The sequence below is a fragment of the Enhydra lutris genome, unplaced genomic scaffold, assembly GCF_002288905.1.
Source record: "Enhydra lutris kenyoni isolate GAN:26980312 unplaced genomic scaffold, ASM228890v2 scaffoldscaffold12, whole genome shotgun sequence".
Classification (NCBI taxonomy): Eukaryota; Metazoa; Chordata; class Mammalia; order Carnivora; family Mustelidae; genus Enhydra; species Enhydra lutris.
The window spans coordinates 25,748,374-25,769,896 of NW_019154096.1; the positions used below are offsets into that span (position 1 = coordinate 25,748,374).

At 55.9% G+C, this 21,523-nt stretch overlaps 1 protein-coding gene across 1 annotated transcript in view; it reads left to right on the top strand.

Moving 5' to 3' along the window:
* The window catches only part of LOC111144669 (cadherin related 23), a 354,437-nt gene that overhangs the window by 211,485 nt on the left and 121,429 nt on the right, over positions 1 to 21,523 (top strand). Inside the window, exons 14-17 of the mRNA XM_022499070.1 lie at positions 12,105 to 12,169; positions 13,854 to 14,091; positions 15,490 to 15,595; positions 17,752 to 17,879. Of these exons, the coding sequence (XP_022354778.1) occupies positions 12,105 to 12,169; positions 13,854 to 14,091; positions 15,490 to 15,595; positions 17,752 to 17,879 (537 nt within the window). The remainder of the gene's footprint in view (positions 1 to 12,104; positions 12,170 to 13,853; positions 14,092 to 15,489; positions 15,596 to 17,751; positions 17,880 to 21,523) is intronic.

Below are 21,523 nucleotides of genomic sequence, written 5' to 3' on the forward strand. Positions count from 1 at the left end.
CTCTGCTGGTCTCAGATCACAGGTGATTTATAGTTCCTGTGTCGGACTTTGACCTTAATTTCTTCTGTCGTTGTGGGGCTGTAAAATTCATTAGGGACCCGCAGGCGGAGTGATGGAGATGTCAGGCGGGCAATCATGTGGGTATTTAATCTATCAGATGTGTGGCTTGCCATTTAGGGAGACAACAAGAGAATGTGGAATCAATACGGTTCATTAGCGAGCAGCACCTGCTGGCCCAATCAGGACCTGCCAATGGCAGCAGGCATGGGGGGCGTGCCACCTGGGCTCTGAGTCACCTTGGGGTGAGGACACATCCTGGTGCATGGATGGGACCAGCCCCTGCTCAGGTACCTCTCCCTGCCTTCTCGAGAGACCTGGAGCTGCCTGTACCATTCCACGGATCCCACAGGGGCACGGGAGGAGAGGGTCAGTGGGAGGGCAGGGGTGTAGTGAACTCTGGTAATGGGGGAGCCATGGTTTGACTGCACCCCCCCAGGGGGCTGATTAGACTGTCTTTTTTCCCTCCTTCCATCTCCTCTGCACAGAAGGTCTCTCTTAACTGAGCCTCAGCCCCGGTGTCTGGCCCCACATCTCTCTGGTACCCTCCTCTTCTCATCTTCTACTGCATAATCCCAGCTTGATAACTGGCCCCAGAGAGGCCCTGCGTCCCTTCTGATTGTGAGTGTCTCGTTCACCCCAGAGCAGCCAGCTACCCTCCCTCCTGCACCTCCAGAAAATGGCTTTCTGTATCCCAGTTTTCCTTGTTCATGGTCAGATGTGATTTTTTTTTAAGTCACTTAGTTGAGTCCTCCTTAAACCCAAGGGCACAGGAAACGGACAGCAATGTAGAAGGGTCAGGAACTGAATTTTTTTCCGTTTTTGTTTTGTGTGTGTGAATGCCAGAGAGAGGAGGGTTCAAATCCCAGCTTTGCCAGGGACCAGCTGTGGGACCCTAAGCCGCTGGCAGCTGTGAGGACAGGGACAGACTGTCTGGCTCGCCGCATGTGTCCAGCACCCGGCCTGTGTCTGAGACCTGGCTCCCCCAGACACGGACCCTGAGACAGGACTCACAGGCAGGCAGTTTACTTGGGAGAGGCGGCCCCAGGTAACCCGGGGCTGGGAAGTGAGAAGAGGTCACGGACAGGGGCGCTGTGAAGCCACTTACCCTGGGGGGCTACTGGAGCTCTCTCCACTGAGACATCTGAGGGCAGAGGTGAGCCAGTCCACCTCATAGCCAGGAGGCTGGGCTACTGATTCATCAACTCCACTCCGCAGGGAGGGCAGCTTCTGGGATTGTGGGTACCCCAACATGCCAGCTGCTTCCTTGAGAGACAAGCCTGCAGGCCAAGAGAGGCCCAGGTCCTGTCAGTAAAGCAGCCTCTGCCAGGCGGAGGTGAGCAGCAGGGGGCTGTGTGTGGTGCTGGAAGCTTCCACCAGCTGGGCACTTTCCACATCCATAGAACGAGGGCGGCATCATACTCATCTCAGAGCAGGAATGGGAATAGAATGTGGACAAGACCAGGCTGAGCTGCTGTGACTGGTTTTCTAGTTATTATCAGCTGAAACCGCTTCGTCTGTAAAATGGGACTGTGCTCCCCATCTCACTGGTGGGTTTAAGGATTCAGGACGAATTGTGTCAAGTTCTTCATGCAGTGCCAGGCCCACGGGCTGGCGATGCTCGGCAAGGCGGTGATCTCAGTTATCCCTGTGCCTCTGTCGGTAGGAGGGCCTCCATCTCCCCAGATGCCGGCTCCCGCATCTTCCCAGCAGGAGGCCCAGGGCCCCCCCCAGGCCCGCCCAGGCCCTGGGTGCCGGCAGTGGCCTGCCGCGCTGATGGCCTCTGACATCCCGTAATTGCTTTCCCAGGGAGACTCCTTTAAGCACAGAGCTGCTGGCCAGAGCAATTTGCTCCCCATCAATTTTTATTTCCAGGTTTTAAAATAAAGAGAATAAAGAAGGGGGTGGGGGAACCCGAGAACAACAGCGTGTCTGCAAGAACAAACGTGCCCCTCGCACCCAGAGAGCCCTGGTCATCCCCATCCTCATCCCTCCTTCCGCTGCCACAGGTGACAGACGCCTTCCTACCTGGGGCCGGGGCCAGGAGGAGGGATCCTGCCGGGCGGTGTCCCCTCCACCCGCCCCTGGCCTACAGAGGGCCGAGTGGTTAGAATTGGGGGTAGAAAAACTAATGCCCACTCCCCTGGAGGCCGTTCCCCCTTCCAGGCACTGATCTAAGCGCCTTACATGCAACACCTGCTTTAATCCTCAAGACGACCCTGAGAGGCAGGTACTGTTATCAGGCCCATTTTACAGATGCGCAAGCTGAGGCTTAGAAACATGTTTCTGTGATGGTTCTTCCTTCTCTGTCCTTCCTTTTCCTCCTCTCCTCCTGTCCTCCCCCCTTCTCCCTCCTCTCTTTCTCCTTCTCCCCACCCCCCCAACTCCATCATATCCTTCTGGTGCCCTTGCCTGCTCAGAAGTCCCATCTGCTCAGGACCAGGGACTCCTGGCTTGTCACTGGTAGGAAGGACCTTGTCACATATAATTTCTTCACTCTGCTACGGTTTGTGGTGGGCCTCCTGCGTGCCATGCACTGGCTGGATGCGGGGCGTGTGTGCAGAACAGGATAGGTCGTGCCCTCAGAAAGCTTTCAGTCTGTGGGAGGAGATAGCCAGTGAACGCTCACCCCGAGGTTCCTGCCGAAACCAGGCCCTTCTCCCCACCGCATCCGGCCAGGCCACGAGCCAGGCCCGTCCACCCCAGCTGAGTCCTGCCAGTTCCCAGCACAGCCCTGACCACCCGGGTCCAAGCCCATGGCCTCTCACCACTACTGGCCACCGTGACCTCCCCAGCTTCTAGCCACGCAGCCGCAAGCGGGCAGCAGAGTGAGCTTTTCCAGATGTCACTGGGTCCTGTTAGCTGAGCCCACGGGGGTGAGAAGGAACACTGCTGGCCCAGGGCAGTGCAGTGCAAGGGTTGTGAGGCAGGCACGAGCCTGTCGTGTCAGGAGCCTGAAGACTGGGTGGCAGGAGCAGAGCGATCCAGAGATGGCTCGGAGGGGAGGTCAGGGGCCGCTGAGACTGGCCGTCCCCAGGGTCATGGAAGACCGTTTGGATTTTGTCTTCAGTGCCCTGGGAGCCTTCTAAGCTGGCCAGTGGGTTCTCCTTACATCAGTCTGGCTCCCGACGGAGGACGGGCTGCTAGTGCCAGAGTGAAAGAGGCAGGCGGGTCGGGAGGCCCTGAAGCCCACTGTCTTACTTGGGTCCCACAGCCAGATGGTTGCAGCAGAAGCTGGACCAGAACCCAGACTGCACACTGCCATTTTGTTGGTATTTTCATGACCCCTTAACCCAAATCCTTCGTGAGTCCCTTGGCACATGGTCTTGTACGGTGCCTCCCAAGAGAAGAGCATTCTGAGCCTTGAGGCACAGAGAGGCTTAAACATGACTTGTACAACAATTGGTTGTCAGTGGCTGCGAGGAGGACAGTGTTGAGAGATCCTGAGGACCTCTGTGCGTCACTGCCATGGTGAGGCAGTCTGCCGTGGGCATGCGTCAAGGAGTTTGCGGCTGTCCATCCCCCTCCATAATGGGACACAAGGGAGGAAAGGCCCCCTTCCCTTTCCCCACCTCCAGCTGGGTCCTCCCTTTGGTGACTCCACCCCCCCAAGAGTGACTCCACTGTCCCATGTGCTGGGAGCGTCTGTTCCCACACCCAGACTCCCCAGCGGCACCTTCTTGTCCTAAGGCCTCCTATATGCCCAGAAAGCCACGAGCAGGACCCAGGAGCTTTCCTAAATATATTTTTCTTCCTAGGCTCCACGTATCCCCGAAATCTCTCCTGCACCCTATTGTTCACTCCCTGGTGCCACTACCCACCTGGTCACACTCCCTTCTCATCCCCTACACAGCATTTTCCCTAGAGCCATTAGCATTTCCTCTCCTCCAAGGAGTTTGACCATCCCCTTGGCCAGGACTCCTGTGAAAGTGCTCAGAGCAGCAAAGTCCAGCCAAAGCTTTCTGCCCACCTAGCACCTGCCACACACTCACCCATCAGCCCCGGCTTCCTTCTTGAATGACGAGCAAAACTGAATAACACCCAGCATTTCCCCAGAAGTGTGGGACAGACTAAATATTTCCTGGCCTTTGGCTTCTGCCTCGTATCCTAGAAAGAACCAGAAATCCTCTCACAGAGCGCCGTGGGAGGGTGCGCGGGAGCGTGGGAGAGGACCAGGCCTCGTGGGCCTGATCGGGCCAAGTGGAGGTCACCCGGCCTCTGGGCTCCTGGCTTCCTTCCACGAAGTCCCTCCTGCCTCACGCCGGCCACACCAGCCTCCCAGAGCTTGCAAGAAGTGCAGTTAATCTCCCATAGTTTAAGGAGTTATTCAGAGAGGCTCAGCGAATGATGAATGTGGAAAGCATTACCAGCAAAGCACAGGGGCTCCGTGGAGCTGTTTAAAAATGCATTCTCCCATGTAAATTTCTGCTCCATCAATCCTTATGACATGTCAAACATTGCTATTGTTTCCTGAACAAATTGTACCGTGTGCCCTTCTCTGCAGATATGTGCACGGGAGCAGAACTGCTCGCCGGCACCCGCCGCCTGCCGCCATTGCCGGGACCCAGGGCTGCTGGGGAGGCAGCTGGGCCAGCCTTGCTTCAGAGCAGAAGCCCCGTGCGGGGTGTCTGGGCGAGCATGCATGACCTGGGTGTGGGCGCTGGCTCAGAGTGATTGAGTGAGTGCCTGCTGCCAGCCCACAGGGAAGGGCACACAGGTGGCGGGGAAGGGGTGTGGAGGGGCCACAGGGACTGTAACTAGGGGGGGGGGGGGTGCAAGTGTGTGAGATTGTGTATGGGATGGGTTTCACCTGGGCCAGACAGAGAGGAAAATCTCTATGGGAGGCAGGAGAACAGGCATATTTGGGAGGCTGCTGGAGCCACAGAGAAAGGAAGAGAGACAGGGTGTGTGTTTGTGTGTGTGTGTGTGTGTGTGTGTGTGTGTGTGAGAGAGAGAGAGAGAGAGAGAGAGAGAGAGAGAGGGAGGGAAGGGTGGGGAAGCGTGAGGACACAGGAGGAGAGAGGATACAAGGACAGGACATTCAGGCTATAGAGAAGAGTAGACAGGCTGTTTGAAACTGTGAGAGGAGGGCGTCTGTCCCTAGGGAGGGATCAGCGCTGTCAGAATATGGCAGCTCCCGGGGCACCTGGGTGGCTCAGTGGGTTAAAGATTCTGCCTTTGGCTCAGGTCATGATCCTGGGGTCCTGGGATGGAGCCCTGCATTGGGCTCTCTGCTCAGCAGGGAGCCTGCTTTCTCTTCTCTCTCTCTGCCTGCCTCTCTGCTTACTTGTGATCTCCATCTGTCAATTAAGTAAAATCCTTAAAAAAAATACAAGAATATGGCAACTCCCAGTGGGTGGCAGTTCAGAGGGAGACCCTGGAGAAGGCCAGAGCAGGCAGGAGTCAGCTTGGGGGCTAAGGCCCAGCGTCTGTGATGGGCCTCTGCAAGGCTATTAAGAGGGACAGTAGGAGAGGTGTAGACGTATGTGATGGGGGCAGTGTGTCGGCAAGACAGGCCCTTGGTCCAGAACAAAGGAACAGAAGAGGGTGGGAGATGGTGACGGCTCATCATGAAAATAGGCTGGGTCAGAAGGGAGCCCTTAGGACGGGCCCAGGAGAGGGCAGGACCTGACCACTTGTGAAGCAGTGGGGTCCTGGGAGTGAGTGTGAGATGTCGTGATGAGCTGGGCTGGGCACAGAGCCCTGGCATACAAGTTAAAGGGAGCGCTGTATCCGGGGGGTGCTGGGTGAAGAGATCTGGGTGTGTTGGGAAGGGTGCCCACAGCCGGTTAGGCTGTCCTAACTAGCAGGTGACAGCCTCTCCCAGTCTAGGTCCTGAGCCACATGCACATACCAAGACCAAGCTTGGCCGGGGGTGGGGGTTCTTATTTGAGGGCAAGGGTCTTGGCTGAGGGTCTGCCTCCTGGGAAACCACAACCAGAGACGCCTGCTTCCTCTGCTTATGGGCATGGCCAGAGGTGCCAGAGCCTACCCCTTCCAGGCAGAGGCTGGGGCAGAGCCATTATGGCTAGAAGGAGACTGCCTATGAGGACTCATCTGGCTTCTAGAGGGCAAGGACAGTGACCTGGTAGAGGCACCCTTGATCTCATGGCTGAACTCTCCAACTGCAGGAAGACACCTCTCCCCTAGCTCCACCTACAGGGGCAGGCGGGGAGGGGAGTGGTTACTAGCACAGGTGAGCTCATATCTTGTACATTTGACCTTGTACATTTGACCTTGAACAAGTTGATTGACCTCTCAAAGCCTCAGTTCCATCTGTAAAATGGGGATAATGTTGGTTCTAGTCCCCCTACCACCAGGGTAGGGCTGTCAGGAAGATGGAATGAAATAAGGTGGGGGAAACGCTGAGCACGGTGCATTGTTCACAGATGTACTCGAAGGGAGATGGCACGGGGCACCATCTTACCCTCCCTTTGCCCCATAGCCAAAAAAGGATGGGCATTTCCAACTCAGACCTGGCCAGTCTGGAAATCTGGCCATTTCTCTACTGTAGGCTCACCTTGTCTTAACCTTTGGAATTTCCCCCACCATGCGTATTTATTTTTTTCCTTTTTGTCAGCAGAAGAAAATTACACTTGTGCCAGTATTGTCCATCACGGAAATAAGCACTCGCGATGCAATTATAAAGGCCCAAATGAAGGAATTAGTTTTGCTGGTAATGCCAGTGTTAGGGAGAATCAGAGGAGATGTCTTATAAATCAGGCACTGGACAGCAGCCAGTCCCAGCCCCACCCTCTCCCCATGTGCCAGTGGTGGGGACAGCTGCTGACTCTGCCTGGGGGCCCTTCTTCCTAGACTGCCCACAGTGGTGCTAGAGAAGGCCGGTGCTCAGAGCTGTCTCTGAGCTCCGTGCCAGGGGTTGGGCACTTCTCCCCAGGAGCTCCCAAAGGCTTCTCAGTGTCCAGCCAGTGACTGTCCCATAGACACCAAACACACTTATTAGTCTAAAATTACTAAAATTACCAAATTTTAAAATTATTAAAAAACACACTCATTAGTGTAAAATAACCCCATCGCCTGCTAACCCCTTTTCTGCTTTATTCTCATCACAGTGGTTAGCATTGTCTGAAATTACGTTCTTTAGTAGTTTCTCCCCTGCATTTTCATCATCTTCCCTTCCCATCCGTAAGTCACATTCCAGCAAGGGCATTGGCGTCCATGTAGCTGTGACTCCAGTGCCTGGTACAATCACTGGCATGGGAAGAGCCCAGAAAATATTTACTGACTACACGACTAAGGGTCTGGTCACTGTCTTCACGAAGTTTCTCTCCATGGTGTACCAGGTGTCCTCCATCTTGCCCTCTAGACCCACTCTGTCCCTTCCCACATGCTCTGCGCATGTCCCTGTTTGGAGCACAACAGAGGACACAAACATGAGTAAGATACAGACTTCTCTGTCAAGGGGCAGACGCGGGGCATACACGGGCAGTTTTCAGAAATGGCAAATTATACTCCATATTCCAAAAGAGGTACAGCCAAGGGCTCCCAGGTCAAGAACAGTGAACCGTCAGGGAGCTTCTTCAGTGGCCGGGCATTTGGGGTGGGTCCTGAGGGCTGGGTTGGAGTTTGGATGGCAGTTACAGAATGAAGGAGTGTGGTGCGATCAGGCCATGAGAACCCAGAACAGCCCAGTGCATCGTGGAGAGGTGGGTATAAGAGTGCCGAAGCTAGGGGCACGTGGGTGGCTTAGTTGTTAAGCGTCTGCCTTTGGCTCGGGTTATGGTCCTGGGATTGAGTGTCCTGTTGGGCTCCTTGCTTGGCGGAAAGCCTGTGTCTCCCTCTCCCACTTCCCCTGCTTGTGTTCCCTCTCTCGCTGTGTGTCTCTCTATCAGATAAATAAAAATCTTTAATTAAAAAAAAAAAGAGTTCCAAAGCTAGCCAGGCCTTGACACCAGGGTGCTGGTCTGGATTTAATTTGGCAACAATGGGGAGCCACTGAAGGTTTTTGAGCAGAGGAAGATCATGTTAGCCATTGTTTTTGACTTCTGGCCCTTGGGTAGGCAGTAAAGCATTACCAGCTTATATCTGGGGGTAAGATTCTAGCCCTGGGGGATGCTAGTGGGTATGCAGAGACATCAGAGGGGAGATCTAGAACCCTGGTTTAGCATTTCTTGGAATTCCCAGGGTATGGTATGAGAGCCGGCCATCTGGGCCTCCCCTCTGCTGTCTCGGCAAACCTGCTGCCATCCCCCAGCACTAGAATCTAACCCACAGGCACACACTGGTACACTTCACTGCTTACTGAGACTGGTCCTAAAGGACCCAGGGGCAAGAAGCCAACACCAATGGCTAACACAGCAGGAGAGAGGGTGTTCCTGGCACGAGGAGTACATGTGGCCTCTGTGCAGATCCTGGTTACTCCCCAGCCCCTCCTTCCTAAAGCAGGCCCAAGGGTCGCTGTTTGGCACGGGATGTGTTTCAGGGGCGCAGGCACAAAGCAGGGCTTGGGAAGGAGGCTGATTGAAAAGAGCATGAGAAAGGGGCGGAGGGGACAGGCCCCAGCAGCGCCCTCCACTGGGCCAGCCAGCGTGGCAGAGCTGCACTTCGGCTGCCACGGGACCCAGAGGTGCTAAGTGGTTTTAGACACGGATGTGGAGGCCAGCTCTGCCACTTAGCAGTGGAGAGCTCTTGGGCAACTTTCCTAAGGAAGATCCTGTCTGCTTCCTCGTTTGGGAAAGGCAAGGAGCAGGGGTAGTAGCAGTACCCAGCTCACAGGGCTGGGCTGGAATGAAATCCAGGGGCAGGAATGCATGTTGCAACTGCGTGGATGTAGAGGTCAATGTAGAGGACAGAGATCGTGAGCACCCCTCCCAACCTGTGCGGGTGCCATGACCCCACCGTGTCCCCCAGGGAGCCACAGCCGGGAGGGAGGAAACACAGCCACTGACAGCTTCCTCTCTGCCGCATCTTCAGGGCTGGGAGTCTTTCCTCAAGGGCAGAGCCCAAACCCAGCCTTGGAGAGCCAAGGAGGACAGAAAGGGGTGAGCCAGGCAGGGGAGGAAGGAGGTGGTCCAGGCAGACGGGAGCAGATGGGCTGTGCCAGTCTGGGCCAGAGCCGCACGTGGTCTGGCCTGGGTCAGCAACGAGGCTGGAGCAGGCAGCAGGGGCCCAGAGGGCAGGGCCACGAGTGTGTGTGGAAGAGAAGGGACTGTCCCCTCAGGGCACTGGGGAGCCCAGAAGGGCCTTCGGCAGGGCCGAGGTGATGGGATTTGCTGTCTCCTCCCAGGCACGGAGCCCTTGACCCAGGCCCCCTGCCGCTGGCACTGGCCTGAGCACCCTGGCGGGGCCCTCCGTGTGGGCGCCAGCTGCCCCCGTCATGGCAGGGCCCCAGAAGCAGCTTTTCATCTTCTTCTGATTCTGCTTCATGTATTTGAAAGATGGAAGTTCTCCCTCTCCTCTTCGCTGGGCATACATATTTCATACGGTCATTAGACAGCGGCACTAAAGGACTCACAAATCTTCCCCGGTCAGCATCAGCGGCGTGGGTGGGCAGCGGGAGGCCTCAGAGGAAGGGGTCACTCTGGGAGCCATGGCAGTGCCCAGCCCGCCGGGGGAAGACAGAGAGATGGGGATTGGGGGCTTGGAGGCCAGAGTCTGCCCGGGGAGAGAAGACCAGCACATCTTGTCACCCAATTTCCCTGGACCTCAGCTGTGAAAGGGCTGGACAAGAGGACCTCTGGGTTCCTTCCTGCCCTACCAGTCTGAGTGCCATTCCACAGGGCACCCAGCTATGAAGGGCTTTGTCCCTAGGGCCAGAAACTCCCCCCTTATGATTTGATGGGGCACTCGGTTCCTGAATATCCTAGCCCTCTCTTCCTCTCCTCCTGATCCCCTCCACACGTCCTAGCTGCTCTCTCGGGTCCCTGGCCCCTTTTCTCAGCCCCTTTTGCTCCCTCCCTTTGAATCTCCTCTCTTCCCTGGCTTTGTCCCAGCTCTCCACCCCCTTCTTCCTAGAACTTGTTCATTCCTTTTCCAAGCATTCATTCAGCAGCCACTCTGTGCCCGGCACTGGGTGGTGGGAGGGAGCCTGGCAGGTGTGGCTTTGCCTCTGTTGCTCCCCCAGACCCTTTCCTCTGACCCACCAGGATGCTGAGGCCTGAGGGGGGTGACATTTTGGTCACACAGTGATCTCACTGTTGGCACTGTCCTGGAACTGGGGACTCTAGGCCACACTGACACCTCACCAAGGGGCCTGAGGGTATCACCAGGCCAAGCCTCACTTACAGGAGTTGACTATGGCCACACGTGGTGATGATGATCAGTGGGGCAAAAGGGAACTTAGGGGCTCCTCCCTGCTTCTCTGGTCCCTGGAAGGGGAGGAGGGAGGCAGGCTTATCCTGAGGAGCTTTGTCTAGGTTCTTCCGAGAGCAAGCTCCCTTCTCGGTTCAGAGCAGTAACACATGGAGGCCAAGGGCATGGCAAGACAGCACTGGCTTCAAATCCCTGCGAAGCCTTGGGGGAGCTCTTTACCTTCTCTGTGCCTCAGTTTCCTTGTCTGTGAGTTGGATGCCGTGCTGATAATAGGACCTACGTTGCAGGGTGATTACGAAAATGTGGGACAAGTGCAAGGTGCTCCGTAATTGATGGTTGTGGTGAGGAGTGGCTCAGAGAGAGGGTCTGTCCGGGAAGCAGTCCTGCATAGGAGGGTGGCTTCCATGGCTCAACGTCGTCTTTGTCCCTTATTAGACACGCATCCCTGAGAACCTGTGCTGTGCTCAGAGCCTGACTGAGCAGAAGGCCTCACACAGTCTTCCAGAATGCAGACAGTGGGCACGTTGAATGGGACTTGGGCACAAGAGGCTGCCCCCAGCCCCAGAAATGGCCTCTTTCTGGATAACCAGGTTTCCTAGATAACCGAGTTCTGAACCCTTTGGGTCTGAACATTTTTTTTTTCACTTGGATCATTTGGTGTAGAAATACATTATTCACTCTTCTGCCTTCTTTAACTAAGTATACTGAACACAAATTTTTCTCAAACATTCAGGTCTATCATAAAGAACATGGAATTCAATAGATTTCACAGAATCCAGGAACTTGCAGGAGAACGTCAAAAAATACGTGATACAAAGATATGGAGGGCAGGGAAAATAGAGGTTGGTAAGAGGGTATCAACTTTCAGCTATAAGATGAATGGGGTTTGAGGAGCTAACGTATAAAATGACCACTGTTGATAACGCTGTATTGTAGAACTGAAATTTGCTAAGAGAGTAGAACTTCGTGTTCTCACCAAAAAAAAAAAAAAAAAAAAAAAAAAAAAATGGTAAGTAAGGGAGGTGATGGATGTGTTAATTAAATCAGTGGGGGACATCCTTTTATAGTGAACATGTATATCAAATCATCACGTTGTACACTTCAGATGTGTTACCATTTTATTTGTCTATTATACCTCACTAAAGCTAAAATAAAAGTAATGAAACATTTTCATTAGCAGAAACTGTCCAATCACAGTCTTATCGAGAAGCCCCGAATGTAAGGCAGATGTCCACAAGGTCAGCCCAAGGCCTTTGCTCCTGGCATCTGGTGGCAGCAGCAGGCTGCCTGGCTCCAGGGCAGTGAGTTGCCTGGGAACGGAGCAGAGTCCCAGTGCCCAGCACACAGTGCGTGCTTAATAGGGAACGGACAGTGGGGCGCCTGGGTGGCTCAGTGGGTTAAGCCTCTGCCTTCGGCTCAATCATGGTCTCAGGGTCCTGGGATGGAGCCCCGCATCGGGCTCTCTGCTCAGCAGGGAGCCTGCTTCCCCCCCCCCTCTCTGCCTGCCTCTCTGCTTACTTGTGATCTCTCTCTCTCTCTCTCTGTCAAATGAATAAATAAAATCTTAAAAAATAGGGAACAGATGAGTGAATGAATGGTGTCATTTCACCTATACTGTGGACTATGGCGGAGCCGAGAATGAGGCAGAAGCCAGAAGTCCCACCCCCAAAAGCCAAACCTCTGCTGAAATCACGGGCCGGCTGTGGACATTTCCCGGGGAGATCAGGAGCCTTGCTGGGGCCGGCAGCAATGACTTCTTGTTCTGACCTTTGCAGGCAACAGACAATGACGTGGGCACCTTCGGCGAAGTCAACTACTTCTTCAGCGATGACCCTGACCGGTAAGACCCTGCCCCAGCGCCCCCCACCCCATGCTACCCCAGCAGTGGCACTCCACTATTCACAAAGTTCCGGAAACTTCTCAGTGCCCAGGGAGGCCAGGGAGGGTGCGGTGCCGCCATGGCTAACGCACTGAGCAGGGAGGGAGTCAGAACCCATGGGAGTCCCTGCCGGCATGGCCGTCGCCGTGGCACAGTCGTGGCCAAATCCTCTAAACTCTCAGAGGGATCATCTTTCTGACCCTTGAAAGACAGCCTTTAGCTTTGGGGATGAAGCAGCTCAGGAACATGAGTGACAGTACCCAGCGAAGGCCGTAGCAGCTGCAGCTCCCATCTGGGAACGCTTGCTGTGTGTTGCTCGGTGCCCAGAGCTTTCCACACGTGATCCAGTCTCATCCCCCCAAGTGCTAGAGGAACTCAGCACCAGGCACTGTTAGCATCTGCTCTTTGCAGAGACAGAAACTCAGAGAGGCTGAGACATTTGCCCAAAGTCACACAGCCGGTAAGCTCTGGGGCCCGGTGCCTGCACGTGGTCTTCACCACCGGGATACGTGGCCTCCAGCAAGAGGGGGCCCACCGCATCCCTCAGCCTCTGGGGGGGTGGGAGGTAACTCGCCTCACCACCAGGCTGCTGCCAGCCTCGCGCTGTCACCCACTGTGGCTTTGGGCCATCTCTTTCCTCGTCCTTAGTTAAGCAGAAGGGGAAACCCTCTCGTTTTTAATGATCAAAACCAAGTGGAAGTTAGAGAGCAGGTCTGAGGCATCTGGATGCTCGGCAGGATGAGGAAGACGGGCTGTCAGCTTGCGCTCCGGGCCCTGGTGGGCTGCAGGGGTGCTCAGGAAGAGACAGATTGTTAGCCATCCGGCCTTCCTCTGCCACTCTAGGTGGGGCAGGAGGAGGGCAGGAAGGAGCCAGCAGCAGGAGGCATGCACAGGGCATCTCTGTCCCTCTGGGCCCCCGTGTCCACACGGCCTCGTGCTGGTCAACTTGGGTTTCCTCATCCCTTCCCGTCTTCTTCCCTGGTCCTGGAGCCAGGAACTTCCAGGCTCAGAGGACCAGATCTGGGCATACAGGTGCCAACTTCCGACTCAAGGGAGGCTCCCGAGGGACTGTTTAGAGGAGGAGGCTAGAGGGATGGTCTCGCTGGACCTCGCTTCTCCCCAGGAGACACGTACCAGGCTGGTGCCAAGTGCCTTAGCCAGGGCTCTACCCGGGGCAGAAGAGAAGGGCTCTCTCCCGAGAGATGACCCATGACCTCTTCCCCTAGCTGGATGCTTTACCACCTGCCTAGAACATTTAAGAGCCAAAGCATCTGGAATGGCAGAATTTCTGACCGTCCTTGTTCTCCAGCATCTGAATGTGGACAGTAGGCGGAAACTCCTGTTCACGCAGGAGGAGGGTCGTTCTGCCGAGTTCCCTCTGACGAAATCAACCTGCTCCTGCCCTTTCAGTACCGGGCTATTCCCCAACCCCGTGTGGTCCTCACCCCTGCCCACCACCTCCCACCCCACTCCGCGTTAGAAACACACTCTTCTGAGTCAGGGCAAGTGAAGAGAGGGCAGACTTCTGACTTTATTTCTGTTTATGCCTTCGGGCAAGGACAGGCTAGTAAATACAGGCCTTTTCTTTGAGCTGCTTGACTTTACGCCTGGGGCCCTTTCTCTCCCCCTGTCCCGCCTGACACAGGTTCTCTCTGGACAAGGACACCGGACTCATCATGCTCATTGCCAGACTGGACTACGAGCTCATCCAGCGCTTCACCTTGACAGTCATCGCCCGGGATGGGGGTGGTGAGGAGACCACAGGCCGGGTCAGGATCAACGTGTTGGATGTCAACGACAACGTGCCTACCTTCCAGAAGGATGCCTATGTGGGGGCCCTGAGGGAGAACGAGCCTTCTGTCACCCAGCTGGTGCGGCTCCGGGTAAGAAGCCAGAGCGTCCTGCCACCCAGCCTCCCTCCTGTCCTCCCCTCGTCAGCCTCGGCCTGCCCACCGCCCTGTGGAAGCTGCCGCGAGAGACACCAACCCGCCATCCACAAAGAACTCAGCCCCAATTTGCATCAGGCGTCTGAGCTTTCCCTGGTGTCCTTGGTAACCGAGTGGGGCAAGGGTCTGGGTCAGCTTAAATTTCAGGTCACCATTCAGCAAAGGGATGTCCCCCCTCCCTTGGCAAATGGCAAGCAGGATTTCCACTTGGGACCCCGTACTCCCAATGTCCTCCTGCAGTGAGTTCCCCCACACAGAGTAACTCTGACCAGAGACTTTTTTTTTTTTTTAAGATTTTATTTATTTGACAGAGAGATCACAAGTAGGCAGAGAGGCAGGCAGAGAGAATGGGGGAAGCAGGCTCCCCACTGAGCAGAAAGCCCGATGCAGGGCTCGATCCCAGTACCCTGGGATCATGACCTGAGCCGAAGGCAGGGGCTTTAACCCACTGAGCCACCCAGGCACCCCAGACCAGAGACTTCTTGATGTCCTCACTCCCCTTCCCCACTGTGCCCACCCAGAGTGACAGAACCCAGAGCCTCCCTTTAGAGCTGGATTCTGAAGTGGGCAGGAGGAAAGGCAAGGGACCAGGGGTGTGCACGGGGGGTTGCAGAGAAGGCAGAACCCGCACCCCCATGCCGTCCCACCCCACTCGGCTCCCGGTACACCAGAGCAGTGGGAGCCCCTTGGAGCCTCTCTAGGAGCAGAGACCTCTGAAAAGAAGCTAATTAATTCAGTCACCCCAGAGAGAAAGAGGGATCTCTGACCTCATTCCAGGGCATCCACCCCACCTTGTATTCGTGCAGTGTGCATTTATTTGACACCTACTGTGTGCCAAAAATTGTGCCGGACTACAGGTACACAGGAGCCATCGAGAAGTGTAAGTTTCCTGCTGGCACAGAGCTGACAGTCTGAGGGAGGCAGGCAGAAATGAAACAGGAAGCCACGGCTGGGTGTGGAGGGACTAAGGAGGCACACAGCGCAGGGCCTACCTGATCCAGAGGTCAGCGAGGGCCCTCTGTGGTTGGGCTGCTCAAGCTGAGACCAAAGGGTCTATAAGATGGTCGTGCCAGGGATGGTGGCAGCCCTCTCATCCTCAGGGTAAGCCCCGGGCTTCCCCCTTTCCCCTAGGCCTCCAGCAGACCCTCTAGATTCCCACACTACATGAGGTGTGTCTGTGGGGAGCCAGAGAGTGGCCTCCGGCTGAGGGACAAGGAGGGCCTGGATCTCCCAAAGCAGGAGACCCTGAAGGGACCATCCCTCCCCTCCCACCTGCCCTCTTCCAGCCCCGGCCCCTGAGGGCTCACGGGCCCTGTCTGCGCTCTTCCCCCCCAGGCAACCGATGAGGACTCCCCTCCCAACAACCAGATCACCTACAGCATCGTCAACGCTTCCGCCTTTGGCAGCTACTTCGACATCAGCGTGTACGAGGGCTATGGAGGTATTTGTGCTGGCGCGAGGGGCCGCCCGGGAAGGAGGGGCGGCGGGCCAGAGCAGGGCGGCACACCCTTGATGCTCTTGGGGGGCGAGGGGGGAGGTGGTGTCAGTCACCCCAGAAGGCCATCAGGAGGGGCGTGGCTGTCTGTCTCCCAGACACCCTGGACAAGCCAGGGAGCTGCTCCACAGCCCATCAGCCAGGGTGAGGGACACAGGCCTGGGATCGCCCTTCTGTAGGAACAGCTCCATCTTTCTCTGGGTCTCAGGCCATGGGCAGCTCCACATCTGATATCACCACAGTCTGCAGGGCCCCTCGTTCTTACCCTGGATGCCTGGCCAGGTCCGTGAGGTAGAGGCTTGTTGGCTGCGCCTCCCGATGCTCTGGGCCCGCTTCAGCGGCCTCACAGGCAGTGACCACTCCCTGCTGGGCTCAGGCACAGTCCCAGACTCTGGGCCTCACCCCGACGGCCCTCCTGGGACTCCTGATCCCCAGAACCCAGGCAGGGAGTAGCAGCAGCAGCCTTCAGCTCCAAGATCTTGAGATAGCCTTGTTTCTCAGAGGAGGGGCAACAAAGGCCCAGAGACAGGGAGTGACTTGCCCGAGGTCACACAGCAGAGTGGGCCAGCGACAGACACACATGTGATATGGCTCTGGGTTGCTGCTCCAGCCTCTTCCTTCAGCGTGTCTGTTTCCACACCAGAACCCAGCCTCTCTGAGACCCTTGACACTCTCCCCTTATCGGTCACTCCCATGTCTTTGCTGAGTCTGTTCCTTCTGCCAGGAAAACCCTTCCTCTCTGTCTCTTTGCTCTGCCTTCCTTTGGCCTTAGGCTGGTCATTTGGACATCTCCTCCTGTGGGAAGCTTCCCGAATGCTTGAAGATGGCATAGGTGACCCCAAGGCAGAACGGATGTACTCTGGGTGACTCTGAGTCCAGCACTCCCTCCTCCTGTACCCCACAGTCAGGTCAGGGAGATGAGGTCACAGAAACTGCGGTCCTCACTCCAGATGCTACAGCCCAATGTTCTCTCTAAAATCTATGCCCTGCCCCCTCAAAGACCTGAAGTGTCTTTGCCCACTGGCACACCCCAGCCTCTTCGTAGCTAGACCCTCCCTTAGGTTTTATATTACTAAAGCAAAGCTTTTACTTCCATTTTGCGTGTAGAAAGTGGTGATTTCATATTGTCATAATGCCCCAGCAGACCACCTATGCCCCCCACGTGGGAGCCCATATGCCTTCCCTCCCCAAGCAGGAGAGTACCTGTGGGAGAGTTCAGGCATGTGCCGCAGTGGGGACATCAGAAGGCGGCATCTCTCAGCTGCCCCTGGATCCCCCTCACTTCTGCCTGCCTCTGGCTTTAGGGCTGTCTTTACCCCCTTCAAGCAAGGTTCTGCTGAGAGTAAAATTGGCCACACCTGAGGGTCCCCCCAAGGGGGTCAGCAGTGCCCAGAGCAGGCTGCTGGACAGGATGGGCATGGAGAGCCCACGGGGTAAAGGGAGGAGGCATGGGAGGGAAGGAGAGAGAGGAGAGAGGCCATGGGAGGGATCAGGCAGGGCCAGAGAGACTGAGGAAGGGGCTGCCATCTGCACCCCACTGTCGGCATCACCCCAGCAGCCCTGAGGCTGGGCAGTGAGTGGATGAGCTTTCTGCATATCTGGAGGGAGAACTGGTAGAAGACCAAACTAGAGAGCCAGAGGCATGACCCTGCCCTCCGAGAGGCTTCCAGGCTGATGGAGAGTGCCGGATAAGTGGGTGAGACAGACAGACAGATGAGCAGGCAATAGCACCTACTGGGGAAGAGCCTGGGCTCTGGATTCAGGGAAACACAGGCTCAAGCCCCGCCTCTAACACGGTGCTGGCTGTGTGACTTTGGCCAAGTTACTGAGCCTCTCTGAGCTTGGTTTCCTCACCTGTAAAGCAGTGCTTACATTACCACCAAGACAGTCAACACCAGCTGTGCTCAGCATTGTGCCTCACCTAAGTCAAGACCACGAGGCTCCAGGAATTCAGAGCCGGTGGTGGTGTGGGGGGCAGGGAATGAGGCAGAGCTGGCCAGCCTGTGCCAGCCACAGCCTCTCTGCCCAAAGGAGACCCCTGGCTGGATGGGCATCTAAAGTCTGCTTATAGGAGGCCTGGGGCCATATTCCTGTCATTTCAGTGATCAGCGTGAGCCGTCCCCTGGATTACGAGCAGATACCCAACGGGCTGATTTACCTGACGGTCATGGCCAAGGACGCTGGCAACCCCCCTCTGAACAGCACTGTCCCTGTCACCATCGAGGTGTTTGTAAGTACCCGGGGTGCTGGTCTTGCCCTTTCAAGTGAGTGAGTGTTGGGCTTACCTTCCCAGGGTAAAGGGTGGTGAGTGTTGGGCACCCTGCCTGAACCCAGTGGTGTCAGACTGTGTCCCTACATCCTTGGCGTCCCTGCAGCTCGGGGAGTCACTCAGCAGACTGTCCTGCAAACTTCTGCCATCACTGAACCGCCAAGCTGCCCCCTAGCTCAGCCAGGAAGGCCAGGCCCTGGGATGTGAGAAGAGCTCTATCATCCTACTCTAACTTCTTTAGGGGGGCTCAGGATGCCCGCTGGTGGGGAACAGGAACTGGGGCTCAAGCAGGAGGAAATGTCATGGGATTCCGTCGTGTAGAGCCATGCTTTGTGAAGTTGAAGGGAAATTACAGGGAGGTCATCTCTCTCCTGTCTCTTTCTCTCTATATATCCCCCTCTTCCTTTTCTCTTTCCTTTGTCCATTCCTCTGAAGATCTAAAGGGGCCTGAAACCCAACCACAGCTGGTCTGACATGAATATCAAACACACGTTAGTGCTCTCCGTCTCTGAAATTATCAGTCACTGAATCCATCTCCACGCCGGTTCATTTGCCCCGTGCTGCCCCACTAGTGATCCCAGGGATGCAGATTGTGGTCTGAAGGGGGCACCAGTGGCCTTTCCCCACTGTGTATGCGCAAGCATCCCCCTCCCGAACCTCCATCTCATAAAGGCTGCTGCCTGCAGGAGCCATGAGTGTGTGTTGACGGAAGAGTTAGTGCATTTCAGACTCCAGGAAGATTAGGTCAGATGGGCAGGTTAGGAGATACACTGTGATCTGACGTGCGCTCTGCAAAATCTCCCATGCAGAAGTGCTGGATGACCTTCCTGTCCCAGATGGCTTCACCAGTAGCTTCTGGCGCTGCCCCACACCTGGCTTTACCAAGCCTCATCCTCTCAACCCAGAGCAGAGGCCCAAGGGCCAGCTGCCTGGTGGGATGGTCCTTCTCTGGGCAGGGAACCCTACTCGCTTGCTCCCTAGGATGGGCTGGCAGTGATGAGGTGGAGGGTGACGCCTCTGGGGGAGCCCTGCATGTGGGCAGCCAGGAGCAGGATCTAGGGGTGGCATCAGAGGGTGAGGCTGTGAAGAACCAGCAAAGGGAAAAGCATAGTCTGGGGTCCCTCGCAGGTTTCAGGGAGTGGTGGGAGGCTGGGGGGAGGGGCGGCCAGGAAAGAGGAGATCCACAGAACCCTAAACACTCACGGCCTGCCTTTACCCACAGCCCCCCACTTTGAAGCACCAGGGCAGGCGGGCACCAAAGAAGCAGAATGCATTCCTTGTCAATTATGACCCCGTTCTTGAGTTCCTTCTCGATGTGCCCCAACCCTAGTTTACCCATCTTGATTAAACTCAGCCCCCAAAGCACCCCAGTCCTGGTCACACTCCCAAGCTCGAGCGACCCACCATTTTCAACTGGTTGGTATTGTCCGCTCAGGCATGGTGACTTTTCCCAGTGAGCAAGGTGCAGCGGCAGGGATGGGAGAGAACAACAGTGTCTGTGAAACCTGCCCCCTCCTCGAGGAATGAAGGAAGGAACAGAGTTTGGGAGGCGTATGGCTCTGAGACCCAGATCTGCCACCCTCTAACTCTATGACCTGGGGTCCTAAACTCTCTGTCTTTCTCAACCTCAGTCTCTTCATCTGCAAAATGGGGATAATCATGGTACCACATCATGGTATTGTCATGAGGCTTGAGATCACGCAGGTGGCTCTTGACACCTGTTATGTTGGCTGTCGTCGCAGCTGGTAGGATGGTCGAGCATACCATCAGCAGCATCTGTGCTGCCTGCTATCTCTGGTACCAATGGGAATTTCCGAGAACTCAGGCAGACAGAGAAGATACACTCTCAGTTTGGGGGAAGCGGATGAAGGAGAGGGTGAGAATAGGGGAGGAGTCAAAAAATAAGTTGAGGTGATCTACACCAGCCCAGGGATGGACAGGCAGAGTTGGCCACGTGGAAATTAAAACTTTCCCAATCCCATTCCACAGATGAGGCAAAATATAGTAGGTCCAGGATCCCCAGGGCCTTCCTCTCTCTCTGGCTAATAAGCGGCACTTGGGTTTGCTGCCAGTCCTGGTGAGGTAGGATTGGAATCCTGACCTGACTCCTGAGTTCACATCCTTTCCAGTATACTCCTAGGCCCGAAGCCTCGGAAATCCCTAGCTGCATGCGATTGAAATCAATATACCTCACAGTTTGCGTGGATCTCCTAGAGATCTTAAATTCTTGTTTAGTGGACCTAAGCAGGGGCCGAGGCTCTGCATTCCCAGCGAAGTCCAGGCAATGTGGACGCTTCAGGTCAGGGGACAACACTTTGAGGAGCAAGGCCTTCCAAGGTCGTCCTCGATGGGATCTTGAAACCCAGGGACTGCCCCAAACCCCAGCTTCCCCACCAGTGGCTCAGTTAAGGAACCCAGAAAGGGCCTCTTCCTCCTTTCACCTCGGCTTCTCCGGGGGGAGCCCAAGCAAACAGGAAGAGGGTGGCCAAGGAGCCAAACGAACCTTTCATTCACTGTGAATAAAAGAGGAGTCAGCAGCCTTCGCCTCCCTCCCTGAAGCCAGACAGCAGGGTCTCCGTGTGCAGGGTTGGGTGGGGGCAGGGATCCACTGGTCCTGGAGCTACTTGAGCTGAGCAGAAAAGGTCATTTTCAAATTCCCTCAAAGCTGTCCTGCAGACCAGCAAGGGCCCCACAGTTTCCCTCCAGGTGTGCTCTGGCCCTGACAGCGGGGAAGGGTGGGGCGGGGGTTTTGGCAACAAAGACAGGAGCCACCTTGGCCGTGAGGGACCATACTCCCTCAAGCAGGGCTTTGGGGTGGTGTAGTCACTAGTCACTTTTGTCTAAGGACCACACGTGAAAAGGTCATCGCCCTTGGGTTGATTCTGCACATGGGTGATTTTTAAGTAGCTGTCACTTATCTAAGCTGCCTCCTCCGTCCACCAAAGGGATTTTCTCTCAACTGGGGGCGAAGATGAGAGATGAGAAGTTCACAGCAGCGTCTCTGGCACTGGTTGGGGGTGGGGCGAGGCAGATCAGGGCGGGAGGCTCCTGGAGGAGAAAGGGATGGGGGAAGGGGGGCGCCAGGTGATTCCTTTTCACCCACTGCTTGTTGGTTTTTAATAAAGAAGTCAAACTTGGTTTGTAGATTTCCCATTAGGGACAATAAGCTTTTGTAGAGGGAGCCGCTGAATTAGAACTAATAGCGAATGCAGTGCCAGGATCCGGGGAAATATCACCGCTAATAAGTTTCTGCCTCATGCTCTGTCACTGACATTCTCGGTGCCGTCTCGCGCAGCCAAGCGGAAGGCTTAAATATATACATATATGGGGCATTGGCGCCTGCACTGGGGGGATGCCCCGGCATGCTGTTGGGGCACTGGATGGCAGGCGAGCCTTCACACCGCCAGTTCTCCGAGGCAGGGGGGTGGGGGGGAGGTGCTGCACAGCCCAGAGCCAGGGGACAGGCTGGGGAAGAAGAACGGCATTCCTTTCTGGGTACCCGCAGTCTGCAGTTCCGGCAGGATGGGGTTCTCGAAAGTTCTGAGGTGTGGACAGCCAGCTGTCATGCCTGTCTCGCTTTCATTGCCGCTCGGGTATAAGTGATG